The sequence below is a fragment of the Vulpes lagopus genome, chromosome 24 (assembly GCF_018345385.1).
Source record: "Vulpes lagopus strain Blue_001 chromosome 24, ASM1834538v1, whole genome shotgun sequence".
NCBI classification, from domain to species: Eukaryota; Metazoa; Chordata; class Mammalia; order Carnivora; family Canidae; genus Vulpes; species Vulpes lagopus.
In genome coordinates this window covers 32,699,135-32,724,034 of record NC_054847.1, presented here as the reverse complement: position 1 = coordinate 32,724,034, position 24,900 = coordinate 32,699,135, and the positions used below count along the sequence as shown (strand labels likewise).

Here is a 24,900-nt window from a genome sequence, read left to right as displayed (position 1 = left end):
CCCCAATACAGATCACATATTAGGCCACAAAGTAAGTCAACAACTTCAATTAAAATCATAGTATGAAACTATGATACTTCCTATTATGACACTATGACACTAGAAATTAACCATAAAAAAATCTGGAAAAACAAATACATGGAGGTTGAATAATATGCTACTAGACAATGAATGGGTCAATCAAGAAATCAAAGACAAGGGACACCTGGGTGGCTCAGTGGTTGAGCATCTGCCTTGGTCTCTGGCCGTGATCCTGGGGTCCTGGGATCAAGTCCCACCTGCTTTTCCCTCTTTTTACATCTCTGCCTCTCTCAGTGTCTCTCATGAATAAATAAAATCTTAAAAAAAAAAAATCAGGGACACCTGGGTGTCAGCGGTTTGGCGCGGCCTTCAGCCCAGGGCATGATCCTGGAGTCCCAGGATCGAGTCCCACATCAGGCTCCCTGAATGGAGCCTGCTTCTCCCTCTGCCTATGTCTCTGCTTCTCTTTCTGTGTCTCTCATGAATAAATAAATAAAATCTAAAAAAAAATGCAGAAATGGAGACAAAAGAAGATGAAAACAGGAGTCCAGAATTCTTGAGACGCTGCAAAAGCTATTCTAAGAGGCAAGTTTATAGCAATACAAGCTTAATTCACGAAGCAAGAAAAATACCAAACAACCTAACCTTATACATAAAGGAGCTAGAAAAGAAAGAATAAAACCCAAAACCAGAAGAAACAATAAAGATTAGAGCAGAAATAAAATAGAAATTAAGAAAACAATAACAGATTATTTAATGTTAGCAAACGGAATCTAACAATACACTGAAAAAACCATCCACCACGATCAAGTGGATTTATGGAATACAAGGGTAGTTCAATATTCACAAATCAGTCACCATGACATAGTACATCAACAAAGGAAAGGATCAACACCACATGCTCATTCCATCAGATGCAGAAAAATCATCTGACAAAGTACAACATCATTCATGATAAAAACTCAACAAAGTAGGTTTAGGGGAAACATACTCAATAAAGACCGTATATGAAAAAACCTACAGCTAACATCCTATTCACTGGTGAAAACCTGAGAGCATTTCCCCAATGGTCAAGAACAAGACAAAGATGTCCACTCCTGCCACCTTCACTCAACACAGTATTGCAAGTCCTAACTGCAGCTATCAAGAAAAAGAAAAGTCATCCAAATTGGTAAGGAAGAACTACAACGTTCACTATTTGTAGATGACATGATACTATACATAGAAAACCCTAAAGACTCCGCCTAAAACCTATTAGAACTGATAAATGAATTCGGTAAGGCCTCAGGATACAAATATGCAAAATTCTGTTGCATTTCTATACGCTCATAATGAAACAACAGAAAGAGAAATTAAGGAAACAATCCCCAAATTGTTTTGCAGTTGCACCAAAAGTAATACCAAGGAATAAACTTCACCAAAGAAGTGAGAGACCTGATGTCTAAAAAGTACAGAATGCTGAGGAGGAACCTGAAGAGGACACCAGCAAATCCAAAAATCTTCCATGCGCATGGATTGGGGGAACAAATATTGTTAAAATGTCCTTACTATCCAAAGCAGTCTACAGATTTAACGCAGTCCCTATCAAAATCCCAACAGCATTTTGCACACAAGTAGAATCATCTTAAAACTTGTATGGAACCACGAAACACCCTGAATGGCCAAAGCAATCTTGAAAGAGACAACAACTGAACGTATCACAATCCTCAATAACAAGATATGCTACAAAGCTGTAGGAATCCAAGTGGTATGATGCTGGCGCAGAAGCTTGGATCAATGGACCGGGACAGGAAGCCCAGAAACACACTCATGATTGTACAATTAATCTTTCACGAAAGAGGCAAAGACTATGCAGTGAGAGAGCGTCTCTGTAACCAACGGTGTGGGGAAACCTGGAGAGTTACATGCAAAGGAACCAAAGTGGACCGCTCTCTTACGTCACACACAAAGATAAACCCCAAGTGGATTCAGGACCTGAATGGGAGACCTGAAACCATAAAAATCCTAGAAGAGAGCACCAGCAGAAATACCTGACACTGACTAGAACAACATTTTTTTTTCATAGCAGGATTTTTCTAGATAGGTCTCCTAAGGCAAGGGACACAAAAGCGAAAATAAACTATTGAAACTACTTCAAAATAAAAAGCTTCTGCACAGCAAAGGAAATAACAAAACTAAAAGACAACCTACTGAGTGGGAGAAGATATTTGCAAGTGACCTGATACAGGGTCAGCATCCAAAGTGTATAAAGAACTTAACGCAATTCAACACCAAAAAACAACCTAAATAAAAACGGGCAGAAGAGACACAATGAACAGACATTTCTCCAAGACAAATACGTGGCCGACAGACACGAGAAAATGCTCAAACTCACGGATCACCACGGATCAGGGAAATGCAAATCAAAACTACAGTGAGGTAGATACACCTCACACCTGTCAAAATAACTAAAATAAAAAAAAAAAAACCAACAACAACCCACAAGAAACAAAGCATTGTCAAGGATGTGGAAAAGGAACCTTGATGCACTGCTGGTGGGAATACAAACTGGTGCGACCACTATAGAAAACAGGATGGAGGGTCCTCAAAAAATCAAAAATGGAACTATCCCGTGACCCGTAATCACACCCAAATATGAGAACACTAGTTTGAAGAGACACGTGCCCTGATCTGTCAGTGCAGCACTATTTACAAGAGCCGTGGTGTGGGGGCAGCCCAGCGTCCACCGATGGAGAAGTGGACAAAGGCGCGGTATGTGAACCGTGGAGGTTACTTGGCCACAGGAAAGGATGGAGCCGGACCATCTGCAAAGTGGATGGAGCTAGAGGACAGGACGCTACGTGAGGCAAGTCCGAGAAAGATAAATACCATGATACTACGTAGGATTTAAGAAACAAAACAAAGATAAAAGGGGACAAAAAAAAAAAAAAAAGCCAGACCTAACTACTGAGAACAAAGTATTGGATGCCGGAATGGAGGGTAGTCGGGGGGGTGGGGAGTGTGTGTGTGAAAAAAGTAAAGGAGCTTGTGGGTACATTTACCATGATGAGCACCAACATCCACAGTTGTTCCATCACTGTACACCTGGAACTAACCCTCTAGGTTAACTATGCTGGAATTAAAAGGGGGAAAAAAAAGATAAAAATTGCAAATAATCATTTTCAACACCAATTTATTATTCGCCTGCTTAATAGTGCAGTGTGCTCCCCTGGTCACAGCGCATGGCGTTGGGGGAGCCCCGTGGGGACGAGAGCCAGGGAGCGAGCCCATGGAATAGGGGTAAGCTTTACCCAGAGGAGCCACACAGGCTGCACCGGGGAGGCGGGAGCTGAGGGGCTGAGCGCCAGCAAGGAAGCAGGCGGTTGTGGCCTCCCCAAGTACACATGCTCAGGTGCTGGCTGAAATTTGGAAACAGACTGTAAATTCACTACCGTGAAACTAAAACTTGTGATAAAAAAAAAAAATAGTTATGGGATCGACTCCTGACCTCAGGGACGCTTTCTACTCTGCAGCTGGTGGGCTGACAGCTCATGACCGAGGCCGTCAGACTGCTGTCCTCAAGTTGTTGTTGTTTAAGATTTTATGTATTTATTCGTGAGACACACGGAGAGAGGCAGAGGCCCAGGCAGGGGGAGAGGCAGGCTCCACGCGGGGAGCCCGAGGCGGGACTCGATCCCGGGTCCCCGGGGTCACGCCCTGGGCCGCAGGCCGACGCCCGACCGCCGAGCCCCCTCGCGGGTCTGTTCCGAGGAGGCTCCCGGCAGGCCCGGTGCACGCAGGCCGAGCCCACTGGCGTCCTGTGAAACCTAGTGGCCCCGGGAGGGCCCGCGGCGTCGCCTGCAGGCGCTGGAGGTGCCGAGCGGCCCCGCGCCATCCTCACTCTCCGTTTAAAGCGGGTTAAACCCGGGTTGAACGCAGCAGTGCCCTTTGTGCGCCGTTTTTCCGACTTTAGGGACTGGGTTCACGCTGCTGTAACAACCGTCTTAAGATTTCCGATGCACTTAAGGCTGCCAAAGCGTACCGGCTCCTGCGCCCCCACCTGCGCCTGCGCCCGCGCCCGCACCTGCGCCCGCGCCCGCGCCCGCGCCCGCACCTGCGCCCGCGCCCGCACCTGCGCCCGCGCCCGCACCTGCGCCTGCGCCCGCGCCCGCGCGGGTCCACAACAGGGGGAGGGGCGAGTGGCCCACAGCCGCGCGCCCCGGGCTCCGCCGCGGCGCCGCCCGCCTCAGCCTCCCCGCGCCCCGGGCCCCCGCGATTCCCGCCCGCCCCCGCCCCCACAGGGTCCCGCGTTACTGGTCGAGGCCGCGCGGCGGCGGGAGCGGAGCCGAGCCTCTGGGCGCCGACCGAGCCGGGGCCGCTCGCGAGGTCCCACAGCAGCGCCCCCGCCGGTGCCAGGCCGCGGCCGAGCTGCTTCCAGAGGCAAAGCGCGCGAGCAAACGCGACGGACGCCGGCTCGGTCGTCGGTTTTCGTTCAGATTCGAGCGCGTCTCTTTAAGAACGTTCCGATGCGAGGGGGGGCAAGACGGCGGAAGAGCAGGGTCCCCAAGTCACCTGTCCCCACCACATGACCTAGATAACCTGCAAATCATCCTGAAAACCTACGAATTCGGCCTGAGATTTAAAGAGAGACCAGCTGGAACGCTACAGTGAGAAGAGATCGCGCTTCTATCAAGGTAGGAAGACGGGGAAAAAGGAATAAAGGAACAAAAGGCCTCCAAGGGGGAGGGGCCCCGCGAGGAGCCGGGCTGAGGCCGGGGCGAGTGTCCCCAGGACAGGAGAGCCCCGGCCCGGAGGAGCAGGAGCTGCACCAACCTTCCCGGGTGGAAAGGGGCCCGCAGGGGGTTAGAGCAGGACCCAGGAGGGCGGGGACGCCCTCGGGCTCCCGGGGACAGTAACAGAGGAACTGCGCCCCGGGAGATGCGCCGAGCTCCCTAAGGGCTGCAGCGCTCGGCGGGACCCGGAGCAGCTCGGAGGGGCTCGGCGGCGGCTCCGCGGAGGGGGCTGCGGGGTGGGAGCGCGAATCCAACAGCGCAGGCCCCGGAGCACAGGGCGCCGGGACACAGCCCAGGATCCGGCCTCCCCCGGGACAGGCAGAGGCCGGGAGGGCCCAGGACAGTGAGGACGCTCCTGCCCCGAGCTGAGCAGATCAGCGGCCCCGCCCGGGAGCCCCCAGGCCCTGCAGACGGAGAGCTCCGGAGTTACTGCGGGGGCTGACTCCAGGGCTGCAGAGCTGGCCCCACCACTGGGGTTGTTCCTCCTGGGGCCTCACGGGGTGAACACCCCCCACTGAGCCCTGCACCAGGCAGGCGGCAGAGCAGCTCCCCCAAGTGCTAACACCTGAAAATCATCACAGCAGGCCCCTCCCTCAGAAGACCAGCTGGACGGACCAGTTCCAGGGGAAGTCAACAGACTTAAAGTATACAGAATCAGAAGATTCTCCCCCGTTGTTTTTTTTTTTTTTTTCTTTTTGATTTGTTTGCTTCCCCCACCCTTTTATTCCTTTCTTTTTCTTTCTCTTTTTCTTCTTTTTTCCTCCTTTTTTCTTTTTCTCTTTTCTTTCCTTCTCTCTTCTTTCCTTCTCTCTCCGTTTCCCAATACAACTTGTTTTTGGCCACTCCACTGAGCAAAATGACTAGAAGGAAAACCTCACCTCAAAAGAAAGAATCAGAAACAGCCCTCTCTCCCACAGAGTTACAAAATCTGGATTACAATTCAATGTCAGAAAGCCAATTCAGAAGCACTATTTTACAGCTACTGGTGGCTCTAGAAAAAAGCATAAAGGACTCAAGAGACTTCATGACTGCAGAATTTAGATCCAATCGGGCACAAATTAAAAATCAATCGAATGAGATGCAATCCAAACTACAAGTCCTAACGATGAGGGTTAACGAGGTGGAAGAACGAGTGAGTGACATAGAAGACAAGTTGATGGCAAAGAGGGAAACTGAGGAAAAAAGAGACAGACAATTAAAAGACTATGAAGACAGATTAAGGGAAATAAACGAAAGCCTGAGGAAGAAAAACCTACGTTTAATTGGGGTTCCCGAGGGCGCCGAAAGGGCCAGAGGGCCACAATATGTATTTGAACAAATCCTAGCTGAAAACGTTCCTAATCTGGGAAGGGAAACAGGCATTCAGATCCAGGAAATAGATCCCCCCCTAATATCAATAAAAACCGTTCAACACCTCGACATTTCATAGTGAAGCTTGCAAATTCCAAAGATAAAGAGAAATCCTTAAAGCAGCAAGAGACAAGAAATCCCTGAGTTTTATGGGGAGGAATATTAGGGTAACAGCAGACCTCTCCACAGAGACCTGGCAGGCCAGAAAGGGCTGGCAGGATATATTCAGGGTCCTAAATGAGAAGAACATGCAACCAAGAATACTTTATCCAGCAAGGCTCTCATTCAGAATGGAAGGAGAGATAAAGAGCTTCCAAGACAGGCAGGAACTGAAAGAATATGTGACCTCCAAACCAGCTCTGCAAGAAATTTTGAGGGGGACTCTTAAAATTCCCCTTTAAGAAGTTCAGTGGAACAATCCACAAAAACAAGGACTGAATAGATATCATGGTGACACTAAACTCAGATCTGTCGATAGTAACTCTGAACGTGAACGGGCTTAATGACCCCATCAAAAGGCACAGGGTTTCAGACTGGATTAAAAAAGCAGGTCCCATGTATTTGCTGTCTACAAGAGACTCATTTTAGACAGAAGGACACCTACAGCCTGAAAATAAAAGGTTGGAGAACCATTTACCATTCAAATGGTCCTCAAAAGAAAGCAGGGGTAGCCATCCTCATATCAGATAAACTAAAATTTACCCCGAAGACTGTAGTGAGAGATGAAGAGGGACACTATCTCATACTCAAAGGATCTATCCAACAAGAGGACTTAACAATCCTCAATATATATGCCCCAAATGTGGGAGCCGCCAAATATTTAAACCAATTAATAACCAAAGTGAAGAAATACTTAGATAATAATACACTTATATACTTGGTGACTTCAATCTAGCTCTTTCTATACTAGATAGGTCTTCTAAGCACAACATCTCCAAAGAAACGAGAGCTTTAAATGATACACTGGACCAGATGGATTTCACAGATAGCTACAGAACTTTACATCCAAACTCAACTGAATACACATTCTTCTCAAGTGCACATGGAACTTTCTCCAGAATAGACCACATACTGGGTCACAAATCGGGTCTGAACCGATACCAAAAGATTGGGATCGTCCCCTGCATATTCTCAGACCATAATGCCTTGAAATTAGAACTAAATCACAACAAGAAGTTTGGAAGGACCTCAAACACGTGGAGGTTAAGGACCATCCTGCTAAAAGATGAAAGGGTCAACCAGGAAATTAAGGAAGAATTAAAAAGATTCACGGAAACTAATGAGAAGGAAGATACAACCGTGCAAAATCTTTGGGATGCAGCAAAAGCAGTCCTAAGGGGGAAATACATCGCAATACAAGCATCCTTTCAAACACTGGAAGGAACTCAAATACAAAAGCTCACCTTACACATAAAGGAGCTAGAGAAAAAACAGCAGATGGACCCCACGCCCAACAGAAGAAGAGAGTTAATTAAAATTTGAGCAGAACTCAACGAAATCGAGACCAGAAGAACTGTGGAACAGATCAACAGAACCAGGAGTTGATTCTTTGAAAGAATTAATAAGATACATAAACCATTAGCCAACCTTATTAAAAAGGAGAGAAGACTCAAATTAATAAAATCATGAATGAGAAAGGAGAGATCACTACCAACACCAAGGAAATACAAACGATTTTAAAAATGTTATGAACAGCTGTACGCCAATAAATTAGGAAATCTAGAAGACATGGACACATTCCTGGAAAGCCACAAACTACCAAAACTGGAACAGGAAGAACTAGAAAACCTGAACAGTCCAATAACCAGGGAGGAAATTGAAGCAGTCATCAAAAACCTCCTAAGACACAAGAGTCCAGGGCCAGATGGCTTCCCAGGGGAATTCTATCAAATGTTTAAAGAAGAAATCATACCTATTCTACTAAAGCTGTTTGGAAAGATAGAAAGAGGTGGAGTACTTCCAAATTCGTTCTATGAGGCCAGCATCACCTTAATTCCAAAACCAAAGACCCCACCAAAAAGGAGAATTACAGACCAATATCCCTGATGCACATGGATGCAAAAATTCTCAACAAGATACTAGCCAATAGGATCCAACAACACATTAAGAAAATTACTCACCATGACCAAGTAGGATTTATCCCCGGGACACAAGCCTGGTTCAACACTCGTAAAACCATCAATGTGATTCATCATATCAGCAAGAGAAAAACCAAGAACCATATGATCCTCTCATTAGCATTTGACAAAATACAGCATCCATTCCTGATCAAAACACTTCAGAGTGTTGGGATAGAGGGAACTTTCCTCGACATCTTAAAAGCCATCTACAAAAAGCCCAACAGCAAATATCATTCTCAATGGGGAAGCACTGGGAGCTTTTCCCCTAAGATCAGGAACAAGACAGGGATGTCCACTCTCACCACTGCTGTTCAACATAGTACTGGAAGTCCTCGCCTCAGCAACCAGACAACAAAAAGACATTAAAGGCATTCAAATTGGCAAAGAAGAAGTCAAACTCTCCCTCTTCACCGATGACGTGATACTCTACATAGAAAACCCAAAAGCCTCCACCCCAAGATTGCTAGAACTCATACAGCAACTTGGTAGCGTGGCAGGATACAAAATCAATGCCCAGAAATCAATGGCATTTCTATACACTAACAATGAGACTGAAGAAAGAGAAATTAAGGAGTCAATCCCATTTACAATTGCACCCAAAAGCATAAGATACCTAGGAATAAACCTAACCAAAGAGGTAAAGGATCTATACCCTAAAAACTATAGAACACTTCTGAAAGAAATTGAGGAAGACACAAAGAGATGGAAAAATATTCCATGCTCATGGATTGGCAGAATTAATATTGTGAAAATGTCAATGTTACCCAGGGCAATTTACATGTTTAATGCAATCCCTATCAAAATACCATGGACTTTCTTCAGAGAGTTAGAACAAATTATTTTAAGATTTGTGTGGAATCAGAAAAGACCCCGAATAGCCAGGGGAATTTTAAAAAAGAAAACCTTATCTGGGGGCATCACAATGCCAGATTTCAGGTTGGACTACAAAGCTGTGGTCATCAAGACAGTGTGGTACTGGCACAAAAACAGACACATAGATCAATGGAACAGAATAGAGAACCCAGAAGTGGATCCTGAACTTTATGGTCAACTAATATTCTATAAAGGAGGAAAGACTATCCATTGGAAGAAAGACAGTCTCTTCAATAAATGGTGCTGGGAAAATTGGACATCCACATGCAGAAGAATGAAACTGGACCACTCTCTTGCACCAGACACAAAGATAAACTCAAAATGGATGAAAGATCTCAATGTGAGACAAGATTCCATCAAAATCCTAGAGGAGAACACAGGCAACACCCTTTTTGAACTCGGCCACAGTAACTTCTTGCAAGATACATCCACGAAGGCAAAAGAAACAAAAGCAAAAATGAACTATTGGGACTTCATCAAGATAAGAAGCTTTTGCACAGCAAAGGATACAGTCAACAAAACTCAAAGACAACCTACAGAATGGGAGAAGATACTTGCAGATGACGTATCAGATAAAGGGCTAGTTTCCAAAATCTATAAAGAACTTATTAAACTCAACACCAAAGAAACAAACAATCCAATCATGAAATGGGCAAAAGACATGAAGAGAAATCTCACAGAGGAAGACATGGACATGGCCAACATGCACATGAGAAAATGCTCTGCATCACTTGCCATCAGGGAAATACAAATCAAAACCACAAAGAGATCCCACCTCACACCAGTGAGAATGGGGAAAATTAACAAGGCAGGAAACCACAAATGTTGGAGAGGATGCGGAGAAAAGGGAACCCTCTTACACTGTTGGTGGGAATGTGAACTGGTGCAGCCACTCTGGAAAACTGTGTGGAGGTTCCTCAAACAGTTAAAAATAGACCTGCCCTACGACCCAGCAATTGTACTACTGGGGATTTACCCCAAAGATTCAGATGCAGTGAAACGCTGGGACACCTGCACCCCGATGTTTCTAGCAGCAATGTGCACAATAGCCAAACTGTGGAAGGAGCCTTGGTGTCCATAGAAAGATGAATGGAGAAAGATGTGGTTTGGGGATCCCTGGGTGGCGCAGGGGTTTTGGCGCCTGCCTTTGGCCCAGGGCGTGATCCCGGAGACCCGGGATCGTGTCCTGCGTCTGGCTCCCGGTGCATGGATCCTGCTTCTCCCTCTGCCAGTGTCTCTGCCTCTCTCTGTGACTAACATTAAAAAAAAAAAAAAAAAAAAAGGTGTGGTCTATGTATACAATGGAATATTACTCAGCCATTAGAAATGACAAATACCCACCATTTGCTTCAACGTGGATGGAACTGGAGGGTATTATGCTGAGTGAAGTAAGTCAATCGGAGAAGGACAAACAGTGTGTGTTCTCATTCATTTGGGGAATATAAATAACAGTGAAAGGGAATATAAGGGAAGGGAGAAGGAAAAGACTCCTCTAACTCTGGGAAACGAACTAGGGGTGGTGGAAGGGGAGAAGGGCGGGGCGTGGGGGTGAATGGGTGACGGGCACTGAGGGGGGGACTTGACGGGATGAGCACTGGGTGTTATTCTGTATGTTGGTAAGTTGAACACCAATAAAAATTAAATTTATTAAAAAAAAAAAGTTCCGATGCCCGGTGTAGGGCGGGGACAGCGGCCCCTCCCCCCATCCGCCTCTTCTTGAGGTCACCGGGCGGGGGCGGGGCCCCGTGGCTCATGGGTCACTGGCCTCCCTCCCGTCGCCTGGCCTCCAGGCCTCCACCCGCACACCTGTGGTGGCCTGGTCTGAGGTGTCAGAGGGCTGTGGCCGCAGGAGCCTCTCCCAGAAGCACCGCCCCGCCCACCCCGGTGGGGTGGCCCCGGGGCAACACTGGGCAGGCTGCAGCCCGCAAACTTAATCTCTCCCCCACGGGTCACAAAATAGTACTTTTGGTTTCTCCCCCCCCTCCGACTGGCAGGCCGTAGTTTGTGGACCTGTCCCTAACAGCTGACCAGGTCAAGGCCGCCATATTTGTCTCTAAATTCTTTGGTCTCCTCTTCTAGAAGACGCCCACTCTACAAAACTAAAAATGTCCTTAGACACCTGCTAATTACTCAATTAAGTATCAAAATAGCTACTACAGTTTTCCACGACGTTATTTTGAAGAACAGTTTACACGCAATGTATTTATTTATTTATTTAAGAAATAATATTGCCTATTGTTGGGAGTTATTTACTGCCGGGGGTGGGGTGGGAGAGCAGTGTATGTATATTTTACTTTTTAAAAAATTCTATTTTTAAGCAATGTGTACACCCAATGTGGGGCTCAAACGCACAATTCCAAAATCAAGAGTCACATACTCCACCAGTGCCTGAGCCAGACACATGACCTGTAAATAATGTAGGTTTTAAATTATTACTCAGGGTATTTACAAATACCAACTCTGGTACTGTCATATATAGGATAATTGTCAGCTATTTTCAAAATATACACGACTGTCCTTGTACTAAAAAGCTACATACTTTTTTTTATTCCATGTGCTATCAATTTAAAATACCGCTTTTGATCCTATACTCTCCGGTATAGGGAGAAATTCTCTTTTCTTCTAATGGTATACACTTCAGGAGAAGAAGCACTTACAGCTTGGCACTTCATGTTTGGTTTTGTTCTTTGGCTTGGTATACAAAGGAAAAAATGGTTAAGATCATGTTATAAAATTTAACATTGTATTCCAAGAAATGGGTGACCACTCAGTTAAGACTACCACTCTATTAAATAGCTATACATCTTCAAATCCTAATGACTCAGATTTTAATAGGTAAACAATATACACAGCCTGGCATGTAATAAACATATCATTCATTGGACCATCACAAACTAAGGCCCAGATTTCTTTTATAGATCAAGCAGTCGACATTTCCATGTATCAATTCAAAACACCCGTTACTTAACTTCTGGCTGTATTAAGTGCTCTGGATAAGTCCAATTCATATGAAAAGTATTTAAGACATAAAGGAAACAGAAGGCTAAGAAAAACTCATTTTTAGAGAACCAAATTATTCAACATCTTTCAGACCCAATTTTAAGATAAAATAGAAATTCTCAACAATTAACAGCAAAGTAACCAGAGATCTTTACTAAAATGACAAGTCACATCTGTCAGCTATGACTTATTTTGTTTGGTGTTGCTAACTTCACTGCCAAGTTAATCTTAGTTAGGAGTAGTCTGTTTACAATGGTTATTAGTAAAATAGTGAAGCTCCTTAACTTAGAAGGCAAGATTTATTTACAGACTAGATATATTTCTAATACCTGAAAATTTAGTTTTATGCTAAAAAAAGAGAACATAATCCACACGCACTACTGTTGGGAAAAGGTTCACATGGCCTCTTATTTAATAAGGTTCTTTACAACATGAAATACATAACTGTCTGCCTATTTAAAAATATAAATCTTCCTCCCCAAAGCACAAATTTCCTGTATCTAAAAAAAGCTCCAAATGAGGCAAAATTCTACACCTGACTCCTGAAAAACCTTTGACCTTTACTTTGAAGCCTTCAAGACCAGTCTGCATCCCCGATCATAACCTTGAAAAAGCTATCTAAAAAAATACTAAATTCTATCTTTTGTGGCAACAATTTCTGGGGCTTACACCTGCTTGTGTTATCACCTCATCCGCAGCCCGAAGCCCCACAGGCCTAACTACCACAAATGCAGGCCACAGACATTAGCATTTGTGCAATCATGCGGGAGCTTTTAGAGATGAACTATCAGGACGCATCCCAGACCTGCTGAAATCAGAATCTGCATTTTCATACATACATAGTTTGAGAAGCACTGTGTTGAGTCAAAACTTCACTCTAATGCTTGGATACAATGTTGAAGACCTTTCTGATGGCTTAGGGATCTGCTTAGGGAACTGCTATTTTATGGCCTTCTAGCCTAGCTGCAAATTATCTCCCTGAAAATCAATAATGAAGAATATGGGATGGAAACCAGGCCCTTCTTACTAGATTAAATAGTCAAGATGGAAAGAATGGCATTTAGGGAAAATGTGAACCCTTTAAACTTTATTTTCTGTTAAATTCCAATAAAGGTTTTCTAAAGAGGAGTTACTTTTAATTACTGTCATTCCTTGATCTTAAAAAAAAAAAAAAAACCTCACCTCTTTCATTTTCCCCTAATTTTGTTTCTTGCCCTGCCACTTTTATTTTAGGCAAAATATAATCCAAGTTCCTTGGCATTTTTATGATTCTTAAATATATTACAGAATCCCTGACTACTTTCAAGCTGTAAAGAATCCATGAGCAATGCCAGGAACTATCATGCTTTTTATGCTCAGATTTAAATCTTATTTTTGACTATATCATCCAACAATATTGTCACGGTATCAGATTCATTCTACACTATATGGAAGTTTGGCAAAAGCTCCATAGCATTCAATAATGGCTTTCAAACTTGTAAAAGTTAGCATCTTTGACAATGGGCTCAGTTCAAAACTGAGAAATTAAATCCACTACATGAAGTCCCCATTTGGAACGAGAAATTATACTGTGCTTCTGCAACCAGATTCTTTCTATAAATGCATAAAATAAGAAATCACATTTGAGTGTTATTAATATTTGCCATTTGCTTTATTAACCTTTAGAAAATAGCCAAAAATTGATTTAATTTTAATAGTTAATGTACTGAAATGGATCGAGGAATAATAATATTTTTTGCTATTCAGAAATCATTCAGGGAAAAATTTGGAGAAAAATGTAAGGCAAGAATATTAAAAATAAGGTGCCTCAAACACACAACTATCTCAAAAATGAAGATTTAGCAAACTGCTTTGTGCCTTCAAATAACATTTTTAAACATATCCTTGGTTCAATCACATCGTGTGAAAATTAATGCTTGTGCTTGTATCAAATTCACTGATTTAAGTAAATGCTAATCAATTACTTTAGTCACATTTTCTCCTATATGGTTCACATTCTCAAGAACTTCATCTCACCAGCCAGTTCACACAAACTGTAAGATACAGTCATGAAATAAATGCCAATTTTGACTCTTCAAACAAACATATACACACTTACACCTGTTAACTAAAAATTTATGTGCCTCTTTACTATAAAATTTAATTGCGAAATGAGAGACAATATAAACCACAATTACAACTGTTTAAGTTTCTATTTTTGGTTATTTCTTTAAGCTATAATCCTCAGTTTTATGGTTCCAGAATTTCTTTTGAAACCAACGTTGGTATAGGACTATGAAACTTACACTCCCAAAATATTTGTGAGGATGCTGGATTTATAATTATGAAAAAGAGATCAACTTTCCTGGCTGGCAGGTGGTCCCCTTCTGAATACAGGAACTAATAACTAAACACAAGAATTAAACTTCCTGTAACTTGCTGAAGAATGTGTGCCTTTTTAAGCTGGTTAGTTCTGAATAAAGTATGAAACTGTAAAGATTACTCATTCTAATCAGAGAACAAATGAAATATTCTCACTGCAAAGAGATGAAACAAATACGGGAATTCAGGGACTAATTAATACTAGTTGGTAAAATTTACAAATGTTTTAATTATATACACCCTATTTCTTTAAAGTAGGCAAAACATACATATTTCAAAAACAGTTTCAAATTTCTTTCAAGTTTGCTTTAGGTATAGGTGGAAAAGAACAGATTAATTCTAGACTTAATAGTTATAGTTCAATTTGTAACAAAAATAGTCAAACTCTGAAATGTAATGAAGCTTTCCAGTGGCTGATACCCTCCTCCTTCCAAACAACAACAAAAAAGTATGGGTATGAATAGTGAAGTTCTCACGTAACACTTTCTCATTTCTATATCTTTAACTCCTGGTTACTTTAGAAAATAAACTCATGTTTTTACTAAGACTGCTAAGTACAAAACTATTTCATTTGTAGATACAGAATCCTACAAACATCTGCAGCAAGCCCACAAAGCACTTCTACTGTCCATACTGATATCTCAGTATCTAATATATACAAAATAGGTTTCTATTAAAGGTATTCACATGTAGCTGCAGAAAACTTCATGCCATTAACAAAGGCTGAAATTTATAAATTAAAAACATTATAATCTATACATAATGTACAAATAGTCATGCATTTTAAAAAGTCGTGCATATGTCTCATACGACTAAATTTTCACAAGCAAATGCTGCCGCACAAATATTTGCTAATGCAAATGAATGGAATATCATTAACTTCTGCTTTAATATTTTAACCCCAAAAGTTGCAACTTTTGGTATTTTTCTTCAAAGTTGTCCAAAATTGACATCTGTGAAAACACATCTCCATTTTTTGCATCTCACCTGAGGTGTTCTACTGAGAACAAATTTTTTAAACCTCAGGCACAACAAATATAAATAAAAAAAAACCAAACAAACAAGTATAAACACCTTCATCAGTTCAGCAAAAACTTCTAATAGAAATGTTCAACTTTGCTTACTTAAAATAAGGTATTTTTCATTTTTCATGAATGTTTCATCAGAGTACGTATGAGTTTAAAATGTGTGAAATAAAATGCTTTTGTTTCTGGTTTTCTTCACTATTTCAGTAGGATATTTAAATTTTTGGAAAAACTGCACATGTAGCCAAGAAAATGTTGCATGAACAAAAATCTTACATAATGAACTTACAAAATTGAACTTACATAATAAATCACAGCCCTTCAGGGTTTGAAATGTTACCAACTTTTCAAACATTCAGTCTGAAATTGTGCTATATTTCAGAACTTATTTTACGATCAACAAATCCAGTGATGTGAGGGGGGAAAAAATCTTCAATTTTCTCTTAAAATACTAAATGGAATTTTCATGAGTTGGTGACCTCCAACGTGACTGCAAATTTTTTATTATAGAGTTCGCCATGCTACCAAGTTTCTCATGCATTTCAAACAGCTGGCTTCCTGAATAATTATGGAGATCTTCTGAATCTAGCTGAAGAGCAAGTGCACTAATCTGCGCCAGAAGATTTTTAGGTAATGGAGTTTCTAAAGCAACAGGATCAATTAAATCTAAAAGAAAAAGAAAAAAAAAAAAGCACAATGAAGTCTACCAGATAAACTTAGGTTGTATATACCTCCTTCAAGTTAATAAAAAGCTTAAGTGCCCAGAATTTAGGTTGAGACTGCAGGCTAAGGTATCACTGTTCCTCAAGGGAACAAAACAACAGAAAAATCTACACTATAACTTATTCAGTGCCATTAAAGAAATGGTCAGGGTACTTCATTTTTATTAACAGCATAACTGGAACACTGTTTAGTTTATATCCTTGAGACCTTGATAGAGCAGCAGCTGACAATTAGAGAAAAACAACTAGACATACCTGGAAGTCAAATTAGTTACCTTTTCACGCACTTGGCCACACACACACACACACACACACACACACACACACAAAAGACCTGTCAAATTAAGAGTATGGTCAAATTAAAACGAGAAGCGCATAACAAAGTATTTCTTCAAAGTCAGCTGATCCTGTAAATAAAACTATCCTGCTTTGCTAAAACATACCTGAGGCAAGTCTTTCTTCATCAGAAGGGACAGATTTAGTTTGTATTCCATTTACTGTTTTTTCAGTAATATCAAAAACTGGAATCTCCTCTAGTCCACGAGACTTTACCTTGATTATACACAGGCCAGTAAAACAAAAAACAAAACCAACAAATTGAAAAGTTGCTTTAAAAAGACGAACAAAACTAACACTGGAAAAGAATCTGACATACTATGCTTCCTAGTCCAAAACATGACTATTAGCTCAGCTAATCCCGCCAAGAAACTAAGTTCTATTAACAACACACAAAATGGGATTATAAAGCACTTTCCCTCCAAAGAGCTGGTTATGACTTCGTAGTATTTTCTAGTGGACTTCTCAAGAAATAGCTATGGTAGTCAACAAAATTACACTGTATTTCCCAAGTTTAGGAGGTAAGAAAATACAAGGCAGAGAGAGTGCCAAGCTTAAAAAACATATGGACTTCTTTAAAAAAGAATGCAACTTTGAAAGGTGTTCCCAGGATTACTGATTAGTGATTGAGAAAATTCAGAAAATCAGCTTCAGGTTAGTTACCATACTGATGGGTACATCAATTCGACTCCTATGTAGATACTTAGGAGAAAAGAAAAACACATCTACACAAAAACTTGTATAGGAGTGTACATAAGACCAAAAGTAAAAACAACCCAAATGTTAAGCAACTGATGGATGACCTAGATGTTGCATATTCACCCAAGGAATATTATTCAGCCATGAAGAGGAATGAAATACTGATATATGTGACCTTGAAAACATTATGCTCAAAGAAGCCCGTCACAAAGACCAAGCTTATATGATCCCACTTTTATGAAATGTCCACAGCAGGCAGAGGCTAAAAATTACTAATGTAGTCTTTGGATTACTTAAAAGAGTTTTAAAGATCACAAATAAATCTTTAAATCAGAGACTTAAAAAAAAAAAAAAAAAAACAGCACAAGTCTTCAGTAGTTAGCAAACTCCACTCTTAGAAATTCTAATATAAACACTGGTTTTCAAGCTTAACGTACTGTTTTCACTTATTCATAATTCTGCATAATTTCAATGGACACATAATAAAGGGTCTCTGCAAAGGTTTCAGTAGTCTGAATCCTTCTGAAGTGATATAGAGTTTTCCACATATATTCTTATGAGGAGTTGGGAAGTAGAGAATCTTGACTTTCATCAGAATCTTGAAAAATGTCTATGACCCAAAATATTTATGTGCAAAAAGTTGTTAAGAACAAGAAAAATTAGAGTTGTGTTGGACATCAAAACTGAAATACTGTTAACTACAAATTTGCAAGATTCTCATTACAATGTTTAGATTTGAACATCCAGGTTTTAGGAATAGTATCCATGGAATCAATCACCAATTTGGTGGAAATGAGTGAGACAAGGAAGTAGGAGGAGAAATTTTGAATAAAGAAATACATTACATAAAACTGTACAAAAATGAAGAAGCCAACTTCTCTGTGGAATTATAAAGTGACCTTTTAAAGTTATTCTTGACCGTGGGGGAAGGGAAGAAAAGGTGGCATAAAATGAGTTTTAAGCAAGACTATCTACTGAGATATCATTTATTTATATTTGATTTAGAACATCTAAGTTTACCTGCTGCTCGTGATAGACTCTAAGAGCCTTTCTTACATTGGACACTTTTGGAGAACGGATAGGAAGAGTTTTTATTTCAGATGCTGTAAGAGTACTCAAATCACCAATCGTTTTTATGTTCTTAGCTCTAATGAGCTGTCCTAGTCCTCTTGCCCTGAAGAGGTTAAGAGAAAAAGGAAAAACATCATCATATCCTTTTACAATCTGAATTTGATGTGTTTGCCTGGCTTAAGCAATAGCGTTGGAAAGAGACTAAGCCCAGTATGTGTCTCAGACTTCACTTGTATTATGACTTAATGCCTGCATGACTTTGGGGGCTTAACCTTTCTGAACTTCAACTTGTAAGAGTGGAAAAAATAATCAGACTCCTTATGGGATGAGCATTGGGTGTTATTCTGTATGTTGGCAAATTGAACACCAATAAAAAAATAAATTTATTATTAAAAAAAAGGATTAAATAAGAGAACACATGCAAAGAGCTCAGCACAGCACCTGGCAAAAATTAAGCACACAATTATCTTAACCATTACTGTATTATTATAAGACACTTTTCTTCCCAAATGAATTATTTCTAAAATAAAATGTGTGAAAGTGCATAGGAATCAATTCTAAATTTAAGAAGCCCAATCATTTAAATATTCTTCTTAAACAAGTGGCATCGTTAAGTATATAAGCCAGCATAAACCAAATACTTACCACATGTTTGATGTAATCTGAGGTAAAATGATATCAACTGGAGCCACGCAATTCACCAAAGCTGGGTAAACACTTTCTGTTGGACATGGCATAGACTCTTTAACCATTTCTGTAATCTTAGAATAAATTTCAAATCGTTAAATAGAGGTCACCTGACTGAACATGAAAATATAAAGTTGCTTGAAAACTAAATCACTTCTTACTAAACACTTCTTTGAGCTCTTAAATTTAGGGCTACGTGATCCTGGGGACAGAAATCCTTTGGTTGAAGTGGCATTATGCTAGACAGAAGAAAGGAGAGAAAAAAAACTCACTCAGAACCCTAGAAAACTGTAATTTTACAAACTTTATTTTCATTACTTAGATTGCACTAATTTCCTAAAATTTTGAGAAAATGTAGTAAACTATTAACCTAATCAATTGCTTTTGGGATTATCGCTGCCTCTTTCCACCTCTTCATATTTGTTTACCATGTTGCAGACAAAACAATGTATCCACACCAAAGAAGTTTATTAATTTTAAGACAAATTGTACTATGCAATTCTGTACCTGCATACATATACACGTATTGTAAAGCCTGCAGCTTACCTTAAAATGTGCAGTAGGTGAAGTTTTAACACTTTTTACTATGGGAGAACTATTTGAAGAATGGGACCTAACATTACAGCATCGTCTATCAATGTCATCTGCCAATCCTGCTTGGTATATCGGATCCGCAAAGGAGACACGGCGAACCTGAAAACACGGGTCATGTTTTTATTCAACAAATTAAAGTTAAAAAAAATCACATCATAAATTCTCATTTTAAGGTCCCCCCAAAATAGCATGTAGGATTAGATGCACACAGCTGCATTTCCTAATGGCTCTCACAGATACTACTTAATACCACTGGTCATTCCAATTATCCACGTACTAAATGGTCTATACATAAAATACCAACAAAGACAGTGGTAGAAAATGAAACTGCATATAGCAGTTGAAATTGTATCATCAAATTCTACTTACCCTGTAGGCTTACTACAGTGACTTAAAAATACAAGGAAAAGAAGTAGAAATAGTACTAACTGGTCTCTGGTGTATCATGCTAGCCTGTATACCCTTTAGAGGGTACCAGAGTCACAGTAATTTTTCATTTTGGCCTCTTCTAAACTCTTATGATCTGTTCATTCATTCAACTATTTGATATAAAAATGCAATAAATAATTATGCAATAAGGCATAACCACTAACCACGTATATAAATGTCTCCTGGTCTTGATTCCCAAGAATGGACAGATTTATACTTTCCTGCTATGGAAAACTAAAATGTCTTGCTGTTGCCTAAATAAAAATTAAATATGAGGTACACTATCAAACAAAACATGACTAGTTAACTTGTATTAAAAATCTAAAACATACTGAAGAGGGCACATCTGAGTGACTCAGTCGGTTAAGTGTCTGCTTTCAGCTCGGGTCATGATCTCAGGGTCCTGGGGACAGACTCCCACATCAGGTTCCTTGCTCAGTGGAGGCCTGCTTCTCCCTGTCCCTCTGTTCTCTCCCTCTCTCAAATAAATAAAACCTTAATAAATAAAATATACTGAAGACCTCAACCCCAATACATTCTATCTGCAGGCTTTATAAAAACTTCTATATTAAATACATACATACATATATACATATATATATATATATAAAACCCACACACCAAGAGCCTCAATATAAAAGCAAAGCAAAATAAAGCCAAAAAACTGAGTTCTCAGTGTAAGATTTTTTTCATACATCTTGAGGAACTCTTCACAATGGTGCTTGTTAAAGGCAAAGGTCTCTCTTCTATCACACATGTCTGTATACACAAACACATGTCTATAGTAAATGGCAGGTTCAATTTCAAAGTTAAAGAATGTTCACATCATACCTTTTCAGAACATGTCCTTTACTAAGGAGATGACAAGCTGAGCTCTGTAAGCATATGTAACTGACTTTTTAAATTTATTCATTCAACAAATGATGTGCAAGTTAGAGGGTCAGGAGCTGGAGCTAAAGCAGGTACATAGAGGAAATCCATGTTTACAAACTAAAGGAATCAGTTTAGTAAAGATGGGGAAATAAAATTATGAATCAAATCACATCCAGAAACTGAGTGCCAACTAAAGCTTATCAGTTTCTAAATGTTTCCTCACGTTATGAGCAAAAAAAAAAAAAAAAAAAAAAACCCAAACAAACAAAAAAAAAACCTAGGAGAACCTCATTAATGTATGTGGTTAAAGATCTTTAGTGTCCTGAAGTAAAGGACTTCAGGCCCCTTTATCAACCCTTCTTCGTCTGCGTGCTCTCTTCCCTAGTCCCCTAGTCACTGTGGCTGTTACTCAAAATGAGTGGTCCCATCAGTCTAAAGTCTGTCATTCACCAGGTGTCACTGTATGGCCAAAGCACTCAATTAAACATGGGCTAGTTAATATGCAGCCTCGATTCCCCTACCTTGTGAACAGGTGACGATATCTCATCTTCCTGAGGTCTTTTCAGTCCTCTCTTTAAAATGCTGGTGGATGGAGAAGCCAAAGGAGACCAGACACAGCGTGTCTGCATGCCACTAGGACTGCCATTTGCTGATATAAATAAAGGATCAAGTTCCCTTAATTTCTGAGGAGATACATTATTGTCTTCTGTTACTAGTTCAGAGATGGCTGTTTCACATGTCTGAGACTGGGAGGTTTCCTCCACTTTCTCTGAATTATGGTGAACTTCCTGTAAAACTTCATCATTTCCCCCAACCATTAGATTGTTCTCTAATATTGTTTCTTCAGACTTACTAAATTCAGTATTTGTTTCAGTTTTGTTAGAGTCAACAACCTTCCCTTCTTCAGTGCTTATCTCCAGTGTGTTGGGAACAAAATTGCTGATTTCGGTAGCTGATGTCTTTGTTTCGGCTTCTACAGGAATAGTAGAGATTTTGGTCGAGTCCCCGTCCTCTGTTTCCCTAACTTGGTCCGTTTCACTGCTCATCTCACCAATCACTGTCTCTTCACAATTTTCGGTTTCAGCATTCACTTCTTCAGATGAGCCTGGACCAGATTCGTCACTTCCTTCATCTAATTCCCCAATGGCTGTTTGTTTAGGTATCTCCACCTGAGCGTTCACTTCTATAGGTGTGGTATTATCAGAATGACCAATATCAGATTTAAATTCTTCAGCCTCCAGTTTTTCAGCTGTCTCAGCTTCAGATTCATCACTTCTTTCACTCTTTATCTCCATTACCTCTTCTTCGAGAACATCAGTTTCAGTACTCTTTTGTTCAGAAAAGCTAGCTTCAGATTTATCACTTTCGATATCCAATTCAATAGCTTCTACTTCTGGATCGAATTCTGCTTTAATTTTACATGCATTTGTTTCAACAATGACAATGTTCTCTATACTAACTTCCTTTTCCAAGACAGACTCTGGCTTTTCTTCGTTGGTCTGCAAGGCAGAACAACGTTCCAGTGAATTATCTTTGGAATCACTTAAACATGGGCTAACAGTTTTACATTTCTTATTGGCTGGCTCTTGGCTTTCAAGAGATGTTGCTTCTTCAGAATCCGAATCACAAGTTTCTTCAACACTTACAACTTCGGAAGGAAGAGGGTTTTGAGTAGGATTTTCTTTCAACTCAGTTTCAGATATAATTAATGAATCATTAATAGCATCATTCTCCACCTTGAGATCCAAATGAAAATTCACACTATGATGTTCATCATCTATAAGTTTTACCTCAGAGCACAGATTAGAAGTTTCTAATACAGTTACAGGTGTTTGCGTATCTGTCTTTTTGGTTTCACTGACCTTTACATCGTAATTTTCTGTACTCTTTAGCCCAATGAATGACTTTTCCTGAGGCTGTGATTTTTCTCCACAGCAATCACAACCTTTAGATCTCCTTACCCTCTTACTTCTCTTATGCTGGCATTCGAGTGTTTGTAAAGTTTTTTCAGAAAGCAAAGAAACGTCTGATGTCCCTGTTTTTGAGGATTCTCCCACAGTGTTATTTTCTACAGAATCTCGTTTTTGTAATCTCTTGCTGGCATTTCTAGTCCTTAGATTTGATTCTGGCACAGAAGGGTTTGAAAAGGAATACTCTGCACATTTGTTGGTTTTACTTTTTCCCTCATAAGTATTTGATACATCATCAGAAACCTGCGATAAATCTGAAGACGCCGTAGAATCTTCAAGAGTTACATTACTCTCCTCTTTCTGTTCACAAATCTGAGATTTTAGGTCTCTCTCTACTTCAGAATTTGCTTTGGGATCAAGTGTCTGGTGTTGGATATTTATACATTCCTGTTTTATCACTTTCTCCTCTGGATCTTCAATGTCAACACTATCGTTGCTTTTGTTTTTCCATTTGCCAGATCTCTTCTTTTTAGGACCTTCTTCTTTTGCCTCAGAACTATCAGATTCTGAGTTCTCAATGCTGGAAAGTAAACCTTGGGATGCTCTTCTTGTTTGATACCGTGTTCGTCCACTTACTGGTTTTTCAGAAGGCTTATCTGCAATGTCCTGGGCACCATCTCCCTCAGATTTAATATTCTCAAGGTCTAGCTTTCTTTTACTTTCATCAATTTCATCAATAGTGCTGGTTTCCCCTAAAGTCTTCTCATGTAAATTATTTCCTTTCTCAATTATATTATCCTGCACACTTTGTTCAAAAATCATTTTTGGCTTAGGTAATGCATCATCTTTTACATGCAATGGACTTTTCTGAAGGGTCTTTTCTTCTTCCTTACGTCTTTCTTTTTTTTGAGGATTATTTTCCTTTTCTTGGCTGTCAGTGGTAGGCTCTATTTCTGAACGTCGCCTTGAGGATCGTCTAAGGGTTTTTTGATTTGGAGTGATCTGAACAGGACTATCCTCATCTACGATTTGGTCTGCTGGTATTACAGCTGGGGGTGTATTTTCTTTGGATTCCAAATTGATTCCTGTTTTCTCTTCTACAGTATTGTTTTCTAGTAATACTGCATTTTCTATTGTTGGTTTAAGCATTGTATCCTCATTCTCCACTGGAGATTCAGAAAGGTGAGCCAGATTATCTAACACACATTCTGTTTGATTAAGCAAACCAGGTGGGTTATTTTCTAAGACTACTGTGCCATCAATAGATTCCTGAGTATGTTTCTCCTGATCAGATCTCATTAAGAGCTTAGACCTTTTATTCCCTGTTCGTTCAGCTTTATTCGACCTTCTGCTTGATTTCTTAATCCCATGCACTATTTTTTCAGAATCAGATTTTACAAAAGCCATTTCTCTTTTTTTTGCTTTTGGTGGAATATCTGTTTTATTCATGACTTCCTGGTTATTTTTCACTGTAACAGTTGAGGACATATTACTTAAGGGGGACGGACTAAAAGGTCTATTTTCTGAACCATCAAACTTCTCCAAAGTAATAAAGGTTTGCCTCCGACTTGTAGGCTGTGGGGGAGTTCCAGAAATGACGGCATTAGAAAATGAACTACTGTTGACACCAGAAGTATTTTCTGCACTAGATGCACATTTGGTGGTTTTCTTTGATGAAATTAAAGCTTTCTTTCTGGCATCATTATTACTGCTCAGTATTTTTGGATTTGTGTCCTCATTAGAAACACACTCATTCGAAAGGGAAGCCTTTCCAAGATGTTCATTCGTACCACAGTTTTCTGTGACATCTTGAGGAAAGACAATGTCACTCTCTGCTTGTCCGTCCTGCACAGAAACATACACATGTATATAGATTAATGAAAAACAAGTCTGACTTCCTAGGAGAAATCTTAGTATGAAACCTCATTCATTCAAAAGTTAATCACTGACTTTCAGTATTCTGCAAATATTCCAAAGTTGGTGATAGATGCCCATTAGTTTCTACTTATGTAATTTAATATATTTATATTTAATAAAGCCTACTATATTTACATACA

At 40.3% G+C, this 24,900-nt stretch overlaps 1 protein-coding gene across 4 annotated transcripts in view; it reads right to left on the bottom strand.

The window, feature by feature from the left end:
- Window positions 1-11,334: 11,334 nt before the first annotated feature.
- The window catches only part of RIF1 (replication timing regulatory factor 1), a 54,099-nt gene continuing 40,533 nt past the window's right edge, over window positions 11,335-24,900 (bottom strand). For 3 of the 4 annotated variants that reach the window (XM_041739543.1, XM_041739544.1, XM_041739546.1), the window contains 7 exons: window positions 21,455-24,688; window positions 19,584-19,730; window positions 19,199-19,276; window positions 18,996-19,111; window positions 18,300-18,453; window positions 16,688-16,796; window positions 11,335-16,188 (listed from right to left, as the gene is read on the bottom strand). In XM_041739543.1, the coding sequence (XP_041595477.1) occupies window positions 15,974-16,188; window positions 16,688-16,796; window positions 18,300-18,453; window positions 18,996-19,111; window positions 19,199-19,276; window positions 19,584-19,730; window positions 21,455-24,688 (4,053 nt within the window). In that variant the 3' untranslated portion in view covers window positions 11,335-15,973. The remainder of the gene's footprint in view (window positions 16,189-16,687; window positions 16,797-18,299; window positions 18,454-18,995; window positions 19,112-19,198; window positions 19,277-19,583; window positions 19,731-21,454; window positions 24,689-24,900) is intronic. The other variant, XM_041739545.1, reaches the window with a different exon arrangement.